Raw genomic sequence first — 23,842 nt, 5'->3', positions numbered from 1 at the left:
AGAAGCAATACACCTTCTGATCCATGCTCCAGAAACACACTTTGTAGTGTTATAGATATTCCATTTCGTATATTCGTTGTATTGCTGGTAGGTCTGAAAGTCCAACAGTTATACTACTTCTTTGTTCGTTTTAATCCTGGAGTATGTCATTAACACTCCTGTTGGCTTTGTGATCGTACCATAACTTGACGCTGTCTTGATCTTTCCATGTGGAGAAGTAGCTAGAAAAGTGGCCTAGTAGCTGTGTAGCAACACTGGTGTTCAGAAGGAGCAGATTTCAATTAACGGTCTACTCATTCATGTTTAAGTTCCCTATAGTATCATCAAATCGTTTTCGTCACGTGGCACAGTGGGTGGAATGAAAACGATATGATTTTTACCTCATTCAGTGTCTAATGCAAGCAAACATTATGTTCATAATTGCCTTGTTGTCTCCTTTTGAGAGACAGAGTATGCATTTTCATTCGAACGTAAGGAGATCTCGTTCGGCCGTCACGATTTAGAAAATGTGTGGATGTCCTACATGCACTGTGGCACAAGGTAGAATGATTCAAAATGACCACTGCCTTGGTCACATGTTACCCGTGGTTTCTCACTAAATCAGTGTTTCGTTAAATCTTATACTTACTTGTGTCTTTTCAACTCTGTTTCAGTGCCTTACAATGCCTCTTTCCCGTTCTTTATCTGAGAATAAGTGAGGATTAATGTATGTAAAGGCGGAAAGATGTATCAGTGAGTAGTAAAAATGTAATGACGTGAGTTGCTGTTCCATTTTAAGACAGTCAGTTGTTTATGTGTTCTCTCTTGTCGCCGTTGTTGAATGGAAAATAATTTAAATTACTGGCAATTGCTGCTGCATAAAATGTGACGTGGAGATGTGTTGCTAGAATGTAAGTGGTAAATTTGTTTAAAAAAACTGAAGTAATATATTTTCAATCGTTGGCTGAGAATGTAATGGGGGATTTCTGATTGTGTTACTACCTGACATTAATTCTGAAGTTTCCAGAACAGCAATCTGTATGCTCTCATCTTGTGCATACGCTTTACCTTCTCTCATGGTTTCTTCACTGTAGGATTTAGATTTATTTTCTCTATATGCTAGAGTTGATTTCATTGTGTTCTGAAAGTGGGGTGGCATTGAAATGCATGCATGGGATTATCTGGTACACGCAAAACGCTGCATGCTGCAGCTCACAACATATTTCTATTGAACACTGGAGAATTTAACAGTCATACTTTATTGAAACATATAGACAGACAGACAAAACAAACAGGTAAACAGACAGACAAACGATCTTGGCTTCAAGCGACTGCACACTTATTACGCCAATGAGTAGCGCAAGAAGACTGGTGAAATGCGGTATGTAGTACACGTGGACTAGCACCTGTTAACAAGTGACCCTCTGAAAGGCCATGTCATATAAACAATGTTAAAATCGAATGATAAACGTTTTAAAATATTTGTATATATTTCTCGAAATGTAACAACGACAATAGCACGACTGGCCTTCACTGTTCTCTCAGGCTAGTGATTGAAGTAAGCAGTATAGTGCATCCTTCAACTTGTAATTGTCCATAGACTGCAGAAGGTCGTTTGTATGTGTGAGCATTTCATCAGTCCACGTACGCTACCTGGCGAGTTCGTTATTATTCTGTGTCCTTGTCATCGAGTATATCACAGCATGTCTTCTGAACGTCAGTTTCAAAATAACGGCTGTTAATGTTCGCTCGATTGGTAATGTCTGCAGTCACGTGGGACGCTGGGGGAATACGTGAGTGTGAACATCAGCGCTACGAGTATTAGCAGTTCATATAATAGATTGGTGGGATCACACGTAGTTTCATACAGCACTCTTTTCCTCAGAAACTGTGACAGACACTTGTGCTCTTAGCTGCACGCACATTCCAAGTTATCTGCAGAGATTCTTTTTTTTCCCTTCTTTTTCCCTATTTGGATGAGTTAGTCTATAAAGATTTGTACAACAAATGGTAAACACTGACACGTAGTTCTCGGTCCCAAGAGATCCAGTAAACAGAACGGTCGCAGGTAGCAACAACCAGGATCCACTCGTCACCGCTGGCAAGCAGGGTGCGTAGCCGCGGTCCCGGACAGCCTGCAGAGCTGCGCTCGTGTAGCCGACGGCAGCCGCAGACGAGTCGCTCTGGCAGCGTGGAAGTGGAGGGTGCGGGGCGTCGCTACGCCGCTAGCCACTGGCCGACCAGACCTAGGAGGTGCGGGGTCATGGGGCGAGCACCAGCAGCAGGCACAGGCAGCCCGCCAGCGACAGCGCGTGCGCCGCCGGCGAGTGGTGAACCTGCCCGCCGTGCTGCATCGCCGCTGGCAGCTCCCCTGCACACAAACACACACACACAATACAAAAAGAATGAACACCGTGACACCTTGGTCGTATCATCTAACAACAGACGTACTGGATTTACTTATAATTTTATTACTCGCATGTTATGTGGCCTACTCATAGGTCTATTAATAATGTAGTTTCTCTTCCAGACGATATGTATGGCCAGCATATTAATTTTGAAATTCTGATTGCATGGATGTAATGGCTTTTGATTTTAATGTGTGTGTATTGTATTGTGTGTTAAACCGGGGACCTAGAAACGACGGAGAGGCTTCATCCTGCCGCTCGGGATTAGCCGAGCGGTCGTGGGCTCATCAGTCATGGACTGTGCGGTTGGTCCCGGCGGAGGTTCGAGTCCTCCCTCGGCCATGGGTGTGTGTGTTTGTCATTAGGATAATTTAGGTTAAGTAGTGTGTAAGCTTAAGAACTGATTACCTTAGCAGTTAAGTCCCATACGATTTCACACACATTTGAACATTTTTTTTGCTTCGTGCTGCCATAGTCCTCAGTCGCTCACAACCCCACAACAGGCCACAGCAGTCCACCGAGTCCACCGCCGCCCCACACCGAGCCCAGGGTTATTGTGCGGTTCGGCCCCCAGTGGACACCCCCACCCCCGGATCCCCGGGAATGTCTCATGCCAGACGAGTGTAACCTCAGATGTTTGCGTGCTAGAGTGATTATGGTGCACATGTACGTGCAAAAAATGTTTGCGCAGCAATCGCAGACATAGTGTAACTGTGATGGATGAGGGGGAACCAGCCCGCATTCGCCGAGGTAGATGGAAAACTTTTGAATATTTATTTATTTATTTATTTATTTAACCTGATCAGATTAGGGCCATCAGGCCCTCTCTTACATCGGACCAGTGTTTCACACATGCAGCATTTCACACATCAGAGTGACATCATGACAATACTTTAAATAAGAAAATTAGATTGCTCTAGTCACAATATGAATAAAGAATAATGACTAAGACCTAATAAAGTAAGTACTGGCAGTATTTTTACGACAGGTGCTATACATACAAATTATGATAAAAGTAATAATAGTAACAGTAAAAAAAAATTAAATAATAATGATAAACATGAGAAAAATTGGCAATAGTAATGAAGATTTGTGCAGATGTACATTAATATCTTGGTGTGTAAGGTAGATGTTTACTAGTATAGCGAGTTTTGGGGGAGGGAGACTTAAGGAGGGGGAAAGAGGGAAGTAATGAGGTGAAGTGCATTTGTGTACAAAGGAAAGCATTACTGTTGCTTAAGTAGATACGTCATTAACTGTTTTTTGAAGCTAGACATGTTTTTAAGTTCTCTAACATACCGAGGGAGGTTATTCCAGAGTCGGGTTCCCGCTACTGTAAAGGACTTGGAGAAGGCGACTGAGCGATGCAGTGGAACAGAGAGGATTTTATTATGATGGGAACGTGTGTTTCTGCCATGTTGTTCAGACATAAGCGTTAAGGACGAGGGACAGTGTACATTTATAAGGCAGTAGATGAGACAGAGTGTATGGAAGTCTCTGCGTTTGTCTGCACGCAGCCAGGACAATTTTGCATATGCTGGTGAAATGTGATCAAAAAGTCGAATGTCACAGATATATCGGACACAGGCGTTCATGACCAGTTCCAGACGTCGCGAGTTTTCCTGAGAGAGGCCTTGTAGGAGAATATCGCTGTAATCAGTGATTGGGAATATAAGCGTTTGTACTAATTTCTTTTTCAGATCGAAAGGGAAGAGTTTTTTATATTTTTGTAGGACATGAAGGGATGCTGATGCTTTTTTGCACACTGCAGTTACGTGCTCTGTCCAATTTAGATTTTCATCTATTATTACTCCCAAACTCTTTGCTGAGGGAGAGAAGTTAATATTTGTTCCATTTAGGATAAGAGATGGTACGGATTCCCGATGTTTTGGGCTAATGAGCTTAGAGTGACCAACAAGTACCGCTTGGGTTTTAGATGGGTTTAGTTTTAGTCCTATGTCCTGTGCCCATTTTGATAGTGCATCGAGATCAGTATTGAAGTTTTCAATAGCTTTCTTCAGATTGTTTGGTTCCGCACTTAGATACAACTGAAGGTCATCAGCATACATATGATATTTGCAATAAGTCAGAACCGATGACACATCATTGACATACAGAGAGAAGAGTATGGGACCTAGTACTGAGCCTTGGGGAACGCCTGACACTACCTGCCGCCATTTTGATTTTATATTCCCGGACAGGACGCGTTGCTGACGAGACGTCATGTATGAGCGAAACCATTGCACTGCACTTGGTGAGAAATTTAGACCGCTAAGTTTGGCTAGTAAGATGTCGAAGTCGACAGTATCAAATGCTTTGCTGAAATCTAAGAAGCAAATGATAGTTGCTTCTTGTCTGTCCATGGCAAGTTTCAGGTCATCTGTCACCTTTATCAGTGCGGATGTTGTGCTTCGATGTTTATGGAAACCTGATTGGTATTCGTCTAGTAGGTTGTTAGTAGTTAGGTAGTTGGTGAGCTGGTCATGGACTATATATTCTAAGGCCTTTGATAGTGCAGGAAGAAGGCAGATTGGGCGGTAGTCAGAGGGTGCTGTGGCGATGTCCTCTTTAGACAGTGGCTTAATTTGTCCCAGTTTCCAGGCCTCAGGGAAAACACTTGTGATTAATGAGTCGTTGAAAATGTCTGTTATAGTGGGCAGTAGTTGATCAATAATAAGTTTTACCATCTGGATAGTGATGCCATCATGTCCAGTAGATGCTGATCTAATCCGCATTATTGCTTTCTTGACAGTATTGCAAGTGACGTGCCGTAGATAGAATTTTTCTTTGCTACAGTCGTTCATCCCCATGAAGTAATCAATGATTCTCTGTTTTTTTTGCGGTTCAATTGTGGTTGCAGGTAATGTGAAGAATCGGTTTAGTTCTTCAGCTGGGACCATGGGATTTTCTGCAACTTTTATTTTGCCTAAACCGAGACTACGGAGATTTTTCCACAGGATAGCTGGTCTACATCTGTTGTCAGCTAATGTACGGGCATGCCTGAGCTTAGCGTTTCTCACCGCTTGACTGACTTTGTTTCGCTTCTGCTTGTATACAATGTGATTTTCAGGTGTAGGGTGTATCTTGTATGCTCGATGAGCAGCGTCTCTGAGATTCATGAGCTGTTTTAGTTCATCAGTCAGCCAAGGTGCAGGTTTCCTTTTTACTTTTCTGGTCTTTATTGGAGCGTATTTGTCATATATTTTAGTAATTTTGGTAGTGAAATCTTGGAGTTTGTCGTTTATGTCCATGAGGGGAGTAGAGGTCATCCTCCAAACTATTTCTTTCGCCTCAGTTTCGAGTTCATTATGGGAGTGGCAGTGATCAATGTCTTACAAATATTTACTATTAAAAACAGTCTTGATCACGATTTATTTATCAAGGTGACCGGTTTCGACCACTACTGTGGTCATCTTCAGATCATTGAGTAGGAATCTCTACTAAATTCTCCAACAGAAAGACGTTCCTAATCAGTGGTCTGAAGATGACCACAGTAGTGGTCGAAACCGGTCACCTTGATAAATAAATCGTGATCAAGACTGTTTTTAATAGTAAATAGATGGAAAACTACCTTAAATACCATCCACAGGTTGGCCGGCACACCGGGACTCGACACTAATCAGCCGGGCGGATTCGTGCCGGGGACTGGCACGCCTTCCCGCTCGGAAAGAAGCGCGTTAGATCACGTGGCCAGCCGGGCCAGGTTTGGTTATAATGTGGTTGAAAGTCCAAGGTGTGTGCTGGGTAAGATACATGTATTCATAGGTTTTTTTTTTGGTCGTCAGTCTACTGACTCGTTTGATGCGGTCCGCCACGAATTCCTTTCCTGTGCTAACCTCTTCATCTCAGAGTAGCACTTCAACCTACGTCCTCAGTTATTTGCTTGACGTATTCCAATCTCTGTCTTCCTCTACAGTTTTTGCCCTCTACAGCTCCCTCTAGTACCATGGAAGTCATTCCCTCATGTCCTAGCAGATGTCCTATCATCCTGTCCCTTCTCCTTATCAGTGTTTTCCACATATTCCTTTCCTCTCCGATTCTGCGTAGAACCTCCTCATTCCTTACCTTATCAGTCCACCTAATTTTCAACATTCGTCTATAGCACCACATCTCAAATACGTCGATTCTCTTCTGTGATGGTTTTCCCACAGTCCATGTTTCACTACCATACAATGCTGTACTCCAGACGTACATCCTCAGAAATTTCTTCCTCAAATTAAGGCCGGTATTTGATATTAGTAGACTTCCCTTGGCCAGAAATGTCTTTTTTGCCATAGCGCGTCTGCTTTTGATGTCCTCCTTGCTCCATCCGTCATTGGTTATTTTACTGCCTAGGTAGCAGAATTCCTTAACTTCATTGACTTCGTGACCATCAATCCTGATGTTACGTTTCTCGCTGTTCTCATTTCTACTACTTCTCATTACCTTCGTCTTTCTCCGATTTACTCTCAAACCATACTGTGTACTCATTAGACTGTTCATAGGTATATGTAATTTTAAATTCATGTTTTTTTTGAGTTCACTTTTTTTTTATACATGCTGGTTTGTTAGCCAGAAGGATTTTCTGATACCTCAAGAATAGATGACTTTGAGTTATGCTCTACAGTGCATTGCATCTTCTTGGGATAATTAAACAGTTGTTTTTGTATGTTATTGGTTCAAATGGCTCTGAGCACTATGGGACTTAATATCTGACGTCATCAGTCCCCTAGAACTTAGAACTACTTAAACCTAACTAACCTATGGACATCACACACATCCATGCCTGAGGCAGGATTCCGACCTGCGACCGTAGCAGCAGCGCGTTTCCGGACTGAAGCGCCTAGACGCTCTCGGCCACCGCGGCCGGCTGTATGTTATCATTTCATGGCAGTGCACGATATATATATTAGGCATATGTTATCATTACCGTAGGTATCCTACATTTCGTACTGCGACAATCTTGGACATAAATTTTATGTATATGGTATAAGCATGTCCCTCAACGGTTTACACCTCAGCATTTAATATTTTGGCAAGACACATAGATGTATTTATATTGCCATTTTGACAGCTTGCCATACTGACAGATTCTGTGAGGGCTACATTCTCACATCCTGAACATTATCTTGAGTAAATTTCTTTTGCTTCACGTCTATTGTCGCAAATTTTTTGTCATCAGACTACCGGTTTCGGCTTATAATGACAATCTTCAGATGTTTTTTTATAAACACATGTCTTAATGTACTGAAGCCATGGGACAAGTTCTTATAAAACAGATCTGAACGTGGTCATTATAGACCGAAATCGTTGGTCTGATGAGAAAAAATTTGTGACCATAGATGTGAAGCAAAGGAAATTTACGCTATATTATGGTCACTGTTCATTTCGCGTCCATGTCGCAACTTGTTAAATTACCTTGAGTTCTGTATATTCAGTGTATGAATACATAGGTCATTCTCTACATTTCGCCACTTGAGACGTTTTTGGACATTTATTTTATACGTGTGACATAAACATGCCTTTATTCGGATTTCAGGTTAAAATTTTACTACTCTGAAGTGATGGTGTCCTTGTGCAAGGAATACTTGGCGCGTAGATACATGTTTCTTTGCTTCACTTATTTCGGAGGACGTAGTTTCTTTCATACGCTTATTATTTCCTACAGTTAGTTTTGTAATTTAGTAAGTTATTTGAGGATTGTGCAGTCAATTTATCGTCTAACTGGCCAATAAAAATCATGTAATATTTAATTAATGAATTTATGCCATATTGAATTTCCACTCTATACGTTGAACATATATACTGTTTATTAATACTTAATGGTGTACTGAAGTTTTTTGAGGATGGATGTATCTGTTGGTTTTATCAAATGATTACTTTAAATTCACTTCTGGAGTCTTGTCCTTGATTCTTATTCTGTTTTTAATGTCTTTGTAGAGCGTAGTTAGTAAGTTTATGATGCTATCATTACTGTTTATGGGTACAGTTCTGAAGATGGTGCACTGAAGCACCGAAACTAGTAGCCAGACATCTACATCTACATGTAAGTGATTACTCTACTATTCACAGTAAAGTGCCTGGCAGAGGGTTCAATGAACCACCTTCAAGCTGTCTCTCTACCGTTTCACTCTCGAACGACGCGCGGGTAAACCCAACACTTAAAGTTTTCTGTGCGAGCCCTTATTTCTCTTATTTTATCGTGATGATCATTTCTCCCTATGTAGGTGGGGGCCAACAGAATGTTTTTACAATCGGAGGAGAAAACTGGTGACGAAATTTCATGAGAAGACCCCGTCGCAAAGAAAATGGCCTTTGTTTTAATGATGGCCACGCCAACTCACGTATCATGTCTGCGGCACAATCTCCTCTACTTGGCGATAATACCAAACGAGCTGCCCTTCTTTGTTCTTTGTACTTTTTCGATGTCATCCGTCAGTCCCATCTGATGCGGATCCCACAGCGCACAGCAATACTCCAGAATAGGGTGGACAAGCGTGGTGTAAGCAGTCTCTTTAGCAGACCTGTTGCACCTTCTACGTGTTCTGCCAATGAGTCGCCGTCTTTGGTTTGCTCTACCCAGAATATTATCTATGTGATCGCTCCAATTTAGGTTACTTGTAATTTTAATCACTAAGTATTTAGCTGAATTTACAGCCTTCTTATTTGTGTGACTTATCGCGTAATCGAAATTTAGCGCATTTCTTTTAGTACTCATGTGAATAACTTCACATTTTTCTTCATTCAGGGTCAATTGAGACTTTTCGCACCATACAGATATCTTATCTAAATCATTTTGCAAATCGTTTTGGTCAACTGATGACTTTACAAGACAGCATCATCTGCAAGCAATCTGAGACGGCTACTGAGATTGTCTCATATGTCGTTAATATATATCAGGAACAATAGGGGGCCTATTGCACTTCCTTGAGGACGCCAGATGTTATTTCTGTTTTCAGGCACGCAGTTTGGTTAGAAGACGCTTGTGAGGAACCGTGTCGAAAGCCTTCTGGAAATCTAAAAATATGGAATCAATTTGACATACAATGCCGATGGCACTCATTACTTCATGAGTATAAAGAGCTAGTTGTCTTTCGCAAGGGCGATATTTTCTGAATCCATGCTACGTGTCAATAAATCGTTTTCTTCAATGTACTTCATGATGTTTGAATACAGTATATGTTCAAAAACCCTACTGCAAATCGACGTTAGTGATATGGGCCTGTAATTCAACTTTCCAGTCTTTAGGTATGGATCGTTCTGTGAGCGAGCGGTTATATATAACTGCTAAATATGGAGCTATGGTATCAGCATACTCTGAGAGGTATACGATATAGACCGGAAGCCTTGCTTTTATTAAGTGATTTAAGCTGCTTTGCGACCCCGAAGATATCTACTTCTATGTTTATTTTGGAAGTGGTTCTTGATTAGAATTCAGGAATATTTACTTCTTCTTCTTTGATGAAGGAGTTTCGGAAAATCGTGTTTAATAACTCTGCTTTAGTGGCACTGTCATCAATGACTTCACCGTTGTTATCGCGCAATGAAGGTATTGACTGCGTCTTGCCACTCGACAATAACTTTGGAGCCACTTCATCCTTTACCTGTATCCAGAATATCTAGGGGTTTTGTGAGAAGCCACACGATAAGATTTTGAAGATTTGACACGATAACTATTTGACAGTCAAAATGCATTCATTTAGAATGTCTCTAGGTACATCCCTACGCTGTGCACATCATGTGCAGTAACAGATGGTTCTTTGGAGCAGAGATTGTAGGGTCCTTCCCATCACGAACTGCTCTAATACGTAGATAACTACTCTGTGTACGCAAACTATTTTCTGAACTTCAGCCATAGGTCTTCTACAAAGTCTGAAGTTTCTACTTCGGATATAAACGTACTTCCTTCTTTATATGTTTACTGAACATGTTGTAATACCCCTTGTACGGTGGTTATCATAGCTCAGCCAACGAAAAGCAAGATATTGGTTCAGTTAACGTTAGTGCTTCCATTACACTTCGTCATAACGGCTTGAGGAATCATTTAATATTATTTCATACTGTCAAACCTCTTCTCAGCAGCCCTAGATAACTGATGTTAGTTCAGATTTTGATGGCGGCAACTTCACGGCTCATGTTGCCTTTCATTTCTTGTGTGTCGATTCTTTCATAGACCTCTCCCTTCAAGTGTCCCCCACAGGAAAAAGTTACCATGTTGTTAGATCCGGCAAACGTGGTGGCCATATATGTTTGCTAAGAGTTCGTTCCTCAGTGAAGACATTAAAAGTGCCTGTTGGGCCAGTTCACGTGTAGACTTATTTGGTCTCTGAATAATTCTTCGGCAAGTATCTGCAATAACTTCTGGGTGCGATGTGAAGGAACTCTGTCGTTTTACATTTTGAACACATCCGTAGAGCGCCAATTTTTGTACAGAATCTATGCTGCTCTCTATGCTTGCAGTCCTATATCCGTATATGTGAGCCCGAAAATTTCGTGAGTTTCCTTAATAGCACCTGCTTTCAGACATGCTTCCATAGTTTCAATTTTTTTTTCAGAGAAAGTAATTTTACAGACCACAAAGATAAACGTCTAACTTCACAGATGAAATAAACTGAAATGCTGACAGAAGAACGATAACAATCGCTTAATGCTCAAAATTGTCCATAGCTAATTATTTCAAAAGTCGAAATACTGTATAGAGATTCAAAATGGTTGGGGGGGTGGGACATGGTTGGGAGGGGGCTAATTTTAGATGCACCACCCTTTATAATTTGACTAAAATAATTAACAGCCCAGCTGAAAAGACTTTTAACTTGCTGCAGATGAAGATTCTAAATTGATACATAGAAATATTACTTAACATTCCAGAACTTCTGAGAAACTGTATAACACATAGAGACTTGAGTTACAGTGAGACAAGATTATGAATAAGAAATGTAAGTTACATTTCCTTCTCGTGTATGCTGTATACGAAGCTGCATACGGAATTTTTGCACCCGTTATTTATATATAATCAGACTCTACCCATTAATGTGACAATATTTCACCCTATTCAGAACGGTACATTTATTTTAGCAACGATAACGCAGTATTTTAGAATGTATGATCTTGCCTTATAACGTCCCAGTAAACCGCTAATTATTTTAGTTAAATTATACAGGCGAGTGCACGCGCGTGCGCACGCACGCACGCACACACACACACACACACACACACACACACACACACACAGACACACACTATTACACGAAAAAGAGACAGACGCGTTAATATACAAAGATACGGATGTCCCTTTCCCCACAACTCTCGCCACCTATAACGTGCCCTCTCCTCTACTTTCCCATAAAAATAGCTGACAGTGTACTTTAGACGCTGCACACGCTTTTGTGAGGATAGCGTTAAATACACGTGAACAGCATTTCGTAATAAAAGCTTATGTTCTGAGGAGTTCGTTATAGACAGGGAATCGAAAATAACGAGGTGGTTTCGTTGAACTGAATCTGGGCGATTTTCGTGTATAAAATATCGTAATCCGAGCCACTTCTTCTCACTAAACTTTGCAAAAACATATTGTATGCAGTTTAGAATTTTGAAGAGTTTTCCGCCAATATATGCCTAAAATATGACGACAAGCAGATAGAGGAAGTTAACTGCTTGCTAATAAATTCAGCCGGGAGGAACGTACCACAGAACCGCTGAAGCGCTTAAACAAACCTCTGTTTGCAAAGTTCATGTTGTCACGTATAGGTGATACAAAAATAAAAAAACTTATCATACTTTGCTTTACTTTCATTCCAAAATGTCATACGAGTTTATTTTTTGGGTAACTGATCAACCAAAAATTACTTTCCGAGTTACAGTTGTATGATGACAAGAGCCTCTATCTGTGTGCATTTGCTAGTGAGCAATCTGGCTGCTATCTGTAATCTGGCTGCTATCTGTAGCCATGGTTTGGGATAATTCTTGTTTTGTCAACTTCATATATGACAAGAGCCGCTCGGCTTCAGCTGATCTAATGTAGCATCATGTCATGCAACATGTCCCAATCCTTCTGGAGGAATATCAAAACCAAGGTCAAGGGCTAACAAACTTTTGTTTTGCAGCTGGTTGGTTGATTTTTTCAACCTCTGCAGGTTTACATACTTTCTGTTTCGTACCCATGTTTAACATTCTCTAAAAATTATTTCGAAGAATTATTTTATGAGCCCACTCGAATAGTAACCGGTTGTGAAAACGCATTTGACCTTTTAGCAAGAAGTAATCCTGAGCTAATAACCAGCATCAAAATTGATTCAGGGTTTAGTGGACACAGCGTTGTCGTATTGAGGCTGAATACCGTAACTCGCAAATCTACCAAAATTAAACGAAAAACATGTTTATTCAAAAGAAGCAGATAAAAATTCGCTTTCCAGACCTGGCTTGAATTCAAAGAAATAGTCTCTAAAGCGACTGAAGGTTTAGACTAAATAAATTAACAAACGCCGGAGCTGATCCCCCATGGTACTCAAAACAGGTCATAACTCTGTTGAAGAAATAACGAAAAAAAGCATGCTAAATTTAAACAAACGCAAAATCCCCATGATTGACGAATTTATACAGAAGCTCGAAATTTGGCGTAGAGTTCAATACGAGACTTTGGTCATATGTAAAATATGCTAGGGGTAAGACATACTCCATGGCTTCCCTGTGCGATGTCGAAGTTAGCAGGGTCGGTGGAGCAGTTTATTACTTTGGGATTTATTCCACTACCATTATGACTAAACCGAATGCTGGAATTGATGTAACATTAGTTGATTACTATTATTAATATATCGGTGCCAGTGGTTACTCACTTGAGAGCCTTGGTGCCACATAAATCGTATGAGACCGGCCGCGCAGAGGGCGCAACGTCCACCTAACGTTTGTTATGTGTCGTAATCACCATAGGCCACGAATAATATTTCTCTAAGATGTTAGGCTCTCAAAGATAGTCCTCCTCTCCCGCTCTCGATGCTACTTACTCTAACAAATCTTGGGATGCAACAAATCTACGAAGTAATAATGTAATGAAAAATAGTGTTGTAGCAAATAAGAACTCTGACATACCGTGATAAATAAAATATAATTCAGAGGCGCAGTGTCCTCCAATAAGGCACATGTTACAGCTGCAAGGCATTGTTATTACAGTGATGTTTGGCACCTGTAGTTAATCAGAGAGCACACTAAGTGACAGAATATCAGGCTAACATCTTCCCTTACGCGTCTTATGATGACACATCTCTCATTTATGTTCTTAAATTACCTTCACAAGGAATCAAGCTCTGTCCTTCAGAAGTATATAACATACACTAGCCCCGTCTAGAACAATCTGCCTTCTCTTTACGTACATAGAATTCAGATACCGGTTTCGCTCCGAGTTAAACAATTAATTTTGCACTGCCACGCCGGAGCTAATGATGCAACTACAACAAACATTCACACGCCTGAACATTACCACATTACATGACGAAATTAAATTCGTTTAACTGCACTCGACTCTGCGGCCATCTTGCGTAGAGTAAAACCTTAAATACTTGTCGGAAATTCACATCAATGCCGAGCCATGTAAGAAATCACCCATCACGATGGGATTGCATGTAGATTGCGATACGCGGTTCTACCGTTGTTCTAAAGTTCACCACAGTTCCAATGAGACTTCATATCACACAATCAAAATCACTGCCTTGTATACGCTTTTACTGGGGTACTAAATTTCGGAATAGCCTGTCGCTACTCAACTGCTGTTCTAGACACTCGTAGCAGTGCCTGGAAAGCCATTTGTATTGCAAAAGTACTTACTGACCGAATAAGGTTAGCAATTCATAGGAGTGGTCAGATAAGGGTTTGTCCATCCAGAGCAATTCGCCACAGCGAAAGCGCCAACGCCAAAATAAGCTCTCCCCTCCATTTTATTCGTTCCTCCGCGTCGATGTTTAATCACGTAGTTACTCATTTTATAAACTACTGAAAGAAAATAGCATGTAAGAGAGGAAATCGTTTTCTTAAGCCTTGTCCTCAATTACGTGCTTTCGATTACATTTAAAATATATTTTTCTTAACCTAAAGGGTTAAGCTCAAGTGGGACTATTTTCTCTCGATGCCGATACCTCGCAATATCGCCATCGAAGCTCTGCAGGGGGGATTTCCCTCAACATTCACAATCCCGGGCGGTTTCCGGTACCAGAACGGTATTATTACGGTGAAATTGTTGTATAAGGTAACAGAAACCTATCATTTTCCCTCACAACTGGCACTCCCATCTAAATCCCTCCACGTCAACCTGTGCGGCTTCTCACTCGAGAGTACTCAGAGCCTTCTATACCGATCATTCGACGTATGCCTCCCACTGCCTTCTGTATACTCTCATTACATTTATTGCGATTAGTAACTAAACTATATTAATTCACGTCGCCTTACTTTGGTTTAAATATGCGTGAAGCCCTTACATTATTATTATTATTATTATTATTATTATTAAAATTACTATTGAAACCTTTAATTAAAATTGCAAAATAGAGTGGGTATATTTATACAGTTATGTAATGTAGTCGCTACATTACAGCTAACACTTCTGCTAGAGCAGAATTATTAAACACAGTCTTCCCAAATTCCTTCACCAAAGAAGACGAAGTACATATACCAGAATTAGAATCAAGAACAAGTGCCAACACTAATTTAGAAGTGCATATCCTCGGAGTAGTGAAGCAACATATATAACTTAATAAAAGCAAGTCTTCCGGTCCAGGCTGTACACCGATTAGTGTTCTTTGATAGTATGCTGATGCAATCGCACCAAGCCTAGCAATCAAATACAACTGGCTGCTCGGCGAAAGATCCGTATCTAAAGAGTGGAAAGTTGTACAGGTCACACCAGTACTGAAGAAACACAATAAAAGTTACCACTAAATTATAGGGCCATATCATTAACATCGATATGCAGCATGTTTTTAGAATGTATAGTGTATTCTGATATTATGAATTACCTCGATGTGAACGGTCTATTGACACCTAGTCAAGACGAATTTAGAGAACATTGTTCATGTGAAATACGACTAGCTCTTTACTCCAATGAACTTTGATTCTGTACTTCTAGATATCCAGAAGGCTTTTGGCACTGTATCTCAAAAACGGCTTGTGATCAAATTTTGTGTTTTTAGAGTGTCATTTCGGTTATAAGACTGTATTCGTGACTTCCTGTCAGAGGTGCCACAGTTCCTAGTGGTTAGATGACAGAAAGTCATCGAGTAAAGCGGAAGTGATTTCTGGCATTTCCCAGGGCAATTCTATAAAAAGGATTTAGGAGACAGTCTGAGCAGCCGTCTTAGATTGTTTGTAGGTGATGGTACCGTCTAGTAAAGTTATCATAAGATCAAAACCAATTGCAAGACTATTTAGGTAAGATATCTGCGGGGTGCGAAAATTGGTAATTGACTGTAAATAATGAAAAGACTGAGGTCATCCGGATGAGTGCTAAAATAAATCTATTAACCTTTTGTTACACGAAAAATTACACAAATCTAAAGATCGTAAATTCAACTAAATAACTAGGAATTACAGTTACGTACAACTTCAGTTGGAAAGAACACACAGAAAACGTTGTGCGGAAAGCGGACAAAAGATTGCGTTTTATTAGTCGAACACTTAAAAGAACAAACAGATCTACTAAAGAGACTGCCTACACTACGCTTGTCCGTCCTCTTTCGGAGTACAGCTGCACGGTGTGGGGTCTGATGTTTTGCTAGAGAAGGCCGAAATGCACGCTATAAGCTCACGCAGGATGGCGTGAGGTCTGAAACAGGATACGTAATGAATGCTATAAAGAAAAGTACGTAGCTGCTGGAATACTTAACTTTAATCCATCATTGGTGTACATCGCTCTTGGTGATACAAGTTAAACTCTTTAGATACATGCAATATACTGTTAATGGCGCCTTGACTTAGCTGAAGGCTATGCTATCTACATTCTCGGCAAATGAGAGAGTCTCCGTCCGTGTAGTCGCTAGCAAAGTCGTCCGTACAACTGGGGCGAGTGCTAGTAAGTCTGTCGAGACCTGCCGTGTGGTGGCGCTCGGTCTGCGATCACTGACAGTGACGACACGCGGGTCCGACATGTACTAATGGACCGCGGCCGATTTAAAGCTACCACCTAGCAAGTGTGGTGTCTGGCGGTGACACCACAGGGTCCTTATCAGATGGTCATCGAGAACGTTCAAAGAAGGGCACCAGGTTCTGTTTTATCGAAAAATAAGGGAGAGAGCGTCACGGACATGATACAAGATTTGGGGGTGAACATCATTAAAGAAAGGCGTTTTTCATTGCGGCGGGATCTTCTCACAAAATTTCAGTCTTGAACTTTCTCCTCTGAATGCGAAAGTATTTTGTTGACGCGGACCTACATAGGAAAAACCGATCATTGTAATAAAATCAGGCAAATCAGAGCTCACACAGATAATCAGAGGTTTTCCTTTTTTTCCACGCTGTTCGAGAGTGGAGTAACAGAGAATTACTGTGAAGGTAGTTTGGGGAACCCTACGTCAGGCACTTAAGTGTGATTCGCAGATCAACCATGTAGATGTATTTATTGTGTATTCTTGTTTTTATGACGTGTTCTACATTCTAGAGAATCTCCACACTGTGGGTCTGTTGGAACGAAAACTATATCTAATCTAGAATGAAACGTCGTACTCTCTATTGTTTAAATATTGTGTCAAGTTTTATCAATATGGCAGTGTTTTGATGCCAGAAAATTACCATACTAATGTACGAAAACATGATACGTAAACAGTATATGATATTTTATATCGTGAAAATGGTTATTAACCGAAATTAGTATCTGTAACATGGGACATATAGAAAGTTGAGTGTCATGGTTTTCGTAAAATAGCTTGGTGCTGCATCCAGAACGGCAAAAAAGGATGCAGATGAGTACAGTAAGCGTAAAAGTACGTAGTAATTGGTGATTCGTTGCAGCACCTAACGCACAATAAACGAGAAGAAGGCGAAGCGTATAATATGCTGCTAAGATACACTACGTACATTAGAAAGGCCAGCACATAGAAATCAAATCATTACAAAAGTCGCCCCAGGATTTTTAATTCGTCACGACGACTAAAGTAATCAAAAATGAAAGGAACTTAAATCACTTAGGATAAGGAAAGTTATTGTTATGTGGGACATACAAGTAAAAACCGGAAAATATGAACAAGGAAATACTGTCGCAGATATTAGTAATAGATAAAAATTCACGTAATTACATCAATTATATTCACTTCACTTAATATAGCATGTCTTTATGTTATCATAATTTGATATTAATCGCATAAACTTGTGATCGCTCAGGTTTCCTCTTCACGATTGATTAACAATATGCTTCGTAGTTTAGGACCAAGTTGTTGTTTCCATTTTGTACGCAGTGTTCATTTATGCGCAATATTCATCAGGAGTTGAGAGTCTTACTGTTGTATACTCGCTGCCTGGACTCCAATCAGGCTGTAAACAATTCTTGGTCTCGCGTAGCTATTTAGCGCCGAGTTTGATTCCCGACGCCCACTGTCGCCTTTGATGCTTTTTTGTTTCTCAGAGCTCGCGCTGATATTCTGTGAAACGAAAATCCTGTCAGCGTATGGCGGCTCTTAGTGGATGTGATGGCCGACGACATTTTAGTAAACTGAGTGACAGAACCTAAATATTATTCAAATGGAGAAAGTAAAAAAAATGGAAAAATGATTTGGCAGGACACACAGAAGCACACTTCTAAACACAATAAAACTTGCTTAGTTACGAACATTACTAACGTAGATATAGTGATGAAAACATTAAGTTGGAGCCCGATTAGTGGAACTGACAGAGGTTCAACCGAGGCGGGAAACTGCACGTGGAAGGGAGTGTTACACAGGACGCAAAGATCTATGGCGCGTATGCGGGAGAAACCTGTCAGGCAGACAGCTGCTTACTCACATCCTTCACGTCCCCACTGGAAATAAATCAGCCTCAGCGTCAAATACAAGAGAACATAAAACTTGCCTGTGCAAGCTCACGTGTCTCACTGGCAGGAAATCACTGGAACTGAGTCGAAAGATTCGAACGGGGAATTCCGCGAGTCCGAATGCGGATAGTGGTTATCGTGAAAAAGGAGGCACCACGGAACTCAATGGCACACGGAATAAAGTGGGTCGTGGTATTTAAATGGATTTTCGGTTCGCCATAAATAAACGCACAAAGCCTGCGTCTCGCAGCAGACGTGCTGGCGTAGCTGGGACGGGCATTACGGACAGAGCCGGATCTCCACTCAGCCGGCCGAGCTTTAGCCCTCTGGCACCAGCAAACGCATCACCCAGTATTGGCGAACGGAATACAGGCAGCAGGACTCACAGGAGGAGGGAGGGCTGCCTTACAGGCAAAGATATGATATACAGCAGTTGCGCCATATTGGTGGGTTGCCGTTGCACTCCTGTCTGGAGCAGTAGGCGAATGACGACCAATTTACCGAATTTGTAAACATTGTTGACAGCCGTGAGCGTCTTTGCACCACAGGCGACCGTGAAGTTAGTATCCGAGGGTACGAAATTAATTTTTTCCCGAATGCATTCGCAGATGGTATGCAGGCACAGTACAGTTATAGAAACCACTTGCTCTATACTTGGGGCTCAGTCTTTTAGGACTCATCTCTTCTCCCTCCGCCTCTGAAATATATTACTACCCATCACCTTCAATTCTAACGAGCCAAAACTTTTTGAACATAATAAGAATATTTTATTAAAATAGCATCAATTTTTTAAAAATATGATCTGAAACAACTTGCAGAGATGCTGAAAGAGAGGAGAGATATCCTACATGAAAGAGTGTACCACGTGACACGTTAGTCTGGAGGAGAGAAAGGAAGCCGGCAGAATGGAAGCAGTCAGTCATCTGCCCGATCTTCCTTATACTTAAGAAAAGTGACCCAATGAGGTGCAGAAACTACAGAGAAAGTACCTTACTACGTACAGATTATAAGATTTTGAGCACTCTGTTGCTGGAGCGGCTAATACCACGCACCAATAAGGATTTTAGAATGGGTAAATCAACCATAGGGCACTTACATCTACTAAGTGTTATCAAAGAGCGGGCAATTTCCCAGAGATGTTCACTGTCATTTATGAGGACTTCTAAAGAGCATATGATAGTGTGAACTTACTAGTAATATGGCAGGGACTGAAAAGAGTGCAACTAACACAAGCATGTATACGAAGGACAATACCCACGAAGAAAGTAAGTGGAAAGATGTCCGAGGCGAGTTCCTATTCTGTGATAGGCTTTACATCTCAAAGTAGCAACAGCAACCCACTTCCCCAATTACTTGCTAGATTACACCAACCTCTCTGTCTTCTCCTACAGTTATTACCCTTTACAACACCCTCTAGTGCCATGGAAGTTATCCCCTGATGTCTTAACCGATATCCTATTATTCTTTTCCCCCTTCTTGTGAGTGGTTTCCATATATTCCTTTCCTCGGCAATTCTATGGAGAACCTCCTCATTCCTTGCCTTACCAGTCCACCAGATTTTCAACATTCGAATGCAGCACCACATCTTAAATGCTTGAATTATCTTTTGTTCCGGCATCCCACGGTCCATGTATCATTACATCTACATCTATATCCATAATCCGCAAGCCACCTGACGGTGTGTGGCGGAGGGTACCTTGAGTACCTCTATCGGTTCTCCCTTCTATTCCAGTCTCGTATTGCTCGTGGAAAGAAGGATTGTCGGTGTGCTTCTGTGTGGGCTCTAATCTGTCTGGTTTTATCCTCATGGTCTCTTCGCGAGATATACGTAGGAGGGAGCAATATACTGCTTGACTCTTCGGTGAATGTATGCTCTCGAAACTTCAGCAAAAGCCCGTACCGAGCTACTGAGCGTCTCTTCTGCAGAGTCTTCCACTGGAGTTTATCTATCATCTCCGTAACGCTTTCGCGATTACTAAATGATCCTGTAACGAAGCGCGCTGCTCTCCGTCGGATCTTCTCTATCTCTTCTATCAACCCTATCTGGTATGGATCCCACACTGCTGAGCAGTATTCAAGCAGTGGGCGAACAAGCGTACTGTAACCTACTTCCTTTGTTTTCGGATTGCATTTCCTTAGGATTCTTCCAATGAATCTCAGTCGGGCATCTGCTTTACCGACGATCAACTTTATATGATCATTCCATTTTAAATCACTCGTGATGCGTACTCCCAAATAAATTATGGAATTAACTGCTTCCAGTTGCTGATCCGCTATATTGCAGCTAATTGATAAGGGATCTATCTATCTATGTATTCGCAGCACATTACACTTGCCTACATTGAGATTCAATTGCCATTCCGTGCACCATTCGTCAATTCGCTGCAGATCCTCCTGCATTTCAGTACAATTTTCCAATGTTACAACCTCTCGATATACTACAGCATCATCCGCAAAAAGCCTCAGTGAACTTCCGATGTCATCCACAAGGTCATTTATGTATATTGTGAATAGCACCGGTCCTACGACACTCCCCTGCGGCACACCTGAAATCACTCTTACTTCGGGAGACTTCTCTCCATTGAGAATGACATGCTGCGTTCTGTTATCTAGGAACTCTTCAATCCAATCACACAATTGGTCTGATAGTCCATATGCTCGAACGCCTTGCGGAAGTCAAGAAACACGGCATCTACCTGTGAACCCGTGACTATGGCCCTCTAAGTCTCGTGGACGAATAGCGCGAGCTGGGTTTCACACGACGGTCTTTTTCGAAACACATGCTGATTCCTACAGAGTAGATTTCTGGTCTCCAGAAAAGACATTATACTCGAACATAGTACGTGTTCCAAAATTCTACAACTGATCGACGTTAGAGATATAGGTCTGTTCGACGTCCCTTCTTGAAAGCGGGGATGACCTGTGCCCTTTTCCAATCCTTTGGACCGCTACGCTCTTCTAGAGACCTACGGTACACCGCTGCAGGAAGGGGGCAAGTTCCTTCACGTACTCAATGTAAAATCGAACTGGTATCCCATCAGGTCTAGCGGCCTTTCCTATTTTGAGCGATTTTAATTGTTTCTCTATCCCTCTGTCGTCTATTTCGATATCTACCATTTTGTCATCTGTGTGACAATCTAGAGAAGGAACTGCAGTGCAGTCTTCCTCTGTGAAACAGCTTTGGAAAAAGACATTTAGTATTTCGGCCTTTAGTCTGTCATCCTCTGTTTCAGTACCATTTAGGTCACAGAGTGTCTGGACATTTTGCTTTGATCCACCTACCGCTTTGACATAAGACAAAATTTCTTAGGATTTTCTGCCAAGTCAGTACATCTTTACTTTCGAATTCATTGAACGCCTCTCGCAAAGCCCTCCTCACACTACATTTCGCTTCGCGTGATTTTCGTTTGTCTGCAAGGCTTTGGCTATGTTTATGTTTGCTGTGAAGTTCCCTTTGCTTCTGCAGCAGTTTTATAACTCGGTTGTTGTACCACGGTGGCTCTTTTCCATCTCTTACGATCTTGCTTGGCACATACTCATCTAACGCATATTGGACGATGGTTTTGAACTTTGTCCACTGATCCTCAACACTATCTGAAATTGAGACAAAACTTTTGTATTGAGCCGTCAGGTACTCTGTAATTTGCTTTTTGTCACTTTTGCTAAACAAAAAAATCTTCCTACCTTTTTAATATTTCTATTTACGGCTGAAGTCATCGATGCAGTAACCGCTTTATGATCGCTGATTCCCTGTTCTGCGTTAACTGTTTCAAATAGTGTTGTGGGTTGGCAGGAGAGCCAACACCGTATTATTAGAGGAAGCCGAAAGGCACGCGTTTTAGCTCACGCAGGCTGGCGTGAGGTCTGGAACAGGACATGGAAATTAGGCATTAGAAAAACGGAAGTAGCTAGTGGAACACTTAACTTTAATCCATTAATGATTAGCGTCGCTCTTGACGGTACATGATTACAGTATCAATAGTAACTGGTAATGGCGCCTTGCTAGGTCGTAGCAAATGACGTAGCTGAAGGCTATGCTAACTATCGTCTCGGCAAATGAGAGCGTATTTTGTCAGTGAACCATCGCTAGCAAAGTCGGTTGTACAACTGGGGCGAGTGCTAGGAAGTCTCTCTAGACCTGCCGTGTGGCGGCGCTCGGTCTGCAATCACTGATAGTGGTGACACGCGGGTCCGACGTATACTAACGGACCGCGGCCGATTTAAAGGCTACCACCTAGCAAATGTCTGGCGGTAACACCACAAAGAGTTCGCGTCTGTTTGTCACCAGAAGGTCTAATATGTTATCACCACGAGTCGGTTGTCTGTTTAACTGTTCAAGGTAATTTTCAGATAAAAAATTTACTGGATTCTTTGTCCCTGCCACCCGTTATGGAAGTTTGAGTTTCCCAGTCTATATCCGGCAAATTAAAATCTCCACCCAGAACTATAACATGGTGGGGTAATCTACTGGAAATATTTTCCAAATTATCCTTCAGGTGCTCAGCCACAACAGCAGCAGGGCCTCCTCCACATCTCGGATGAGACCCCCCGGCAAGCAGACACAGTGAACACTGGGCTTCTTCCCCGACCTTTTCGCTATCTCCGTAAGGGGCTCCATCACCCGCCTAACGTTGGAGCTCCCAATAACTAATAAACCCCTCCCCCCGTGTGCCTGCTCGGACCTTGCTGAAGGAGCGGCCACATGTCCACTCACAGGCAGAGCAAGCGATGCCAAACGGCCAACTTCCACATTGACCCTCCGCCTCGTGCGCCACGAACGCCGCTGAACCCGCAACTCCCCTTGGGGAGAGGATGGCCCAACCGCGCCCGGTACCCGCGAAGATGTCTCGACAGCAGGGACAGTGGGTGAAGCATGTAACACCTGGGGTGTACCATGCGACGCACCAGACTCTCCACTGCCGCTACACTCCGAGGCAGCAGCCTGAAGACGGCTGACCGCGGCCACCAACACGTTCAGCTGTTCGCGAACAGTGGCCAGCTCCTCCTGCATCCGTACACATCCTATCCATCCTAAGAAATCAATTTACTGTAGAGAGTTAAGCAACTTTTAACTAGACTGCTAATTCACTAAAGGCGGCTGATAGTTGACTAAACTGTGGTTGCCAGACACTTCTTGCAGAAAACAATGAAGATAGCACTACCTGTCTCTGGACTGTATTGAAAACAAACACTAGCACTACTGGCACTATGCAATGCTATACTCCAAACGTAAATTCTAATTCTCAGAAATTCCCACCTTAAATTAAGGCCTGCATTTGACACTAATAGACTTTCATGGCCTGGAATTATGTAGTTTTAGCAGTACACAATGAGAAGAATTTTGTTCAAACGGGAAGAGTGTTAATGACGTAGACGATGAGAACAGGACTGAAGTGGACTGATATGGATAAGGCTAAATACCTCGTAGTGAGCTGAGGGACGGATGGCAGACCCATATATGTGGATGGTAAAC

At 41.9% G+C, this 23,842-nt stretch overlaps 1 protein-coding gene across 1 annotated transcript in view; it reads right to left on the bottom strand.

Annotated features, from left to right (window-relative positions):
* Positions 1–1,265: 1,265 nt before the first annotated feature.
* The window catches only part of LOC124805143 (zwei Ig domain protein zig-8-like), a 914,439-nt gene continuing 891,862 nt past the window's right edge, over positions 1,266–23,842 (bottom strand). Inside the window, exon 6 of the mRNA XM_047265610.1 lies at positions 1,266–2,350. Within this exon, the coding sequence (XP_047121566.1) occupies positions 2,241–2,350 (110 nt within the window). The 3' untranslated portion in view covers positions 1,266–2,240. The remainder of the gene's footprint in view (positions 2,351–23,842) is intronic.

Source organism: Schistocerca piceifrons, chromosome 7 (genome assembly GCF_021461385.2).
Source record: "Schistocerca piceifrons isolate TAMUIC-IGC-003096 chromosome 7, iqSchPice1.1, whole genome shotgun sequence".
Lineage (NCBI taxonomy): Eukaryota > Metazoa > Arthropoda > Insecta > Orthoptera > Acrididae > Schistocerca > Schistocerca piceifrons.
This window is presented reverse-complemented; position numbering and strand designations above follow the sequence as displayed.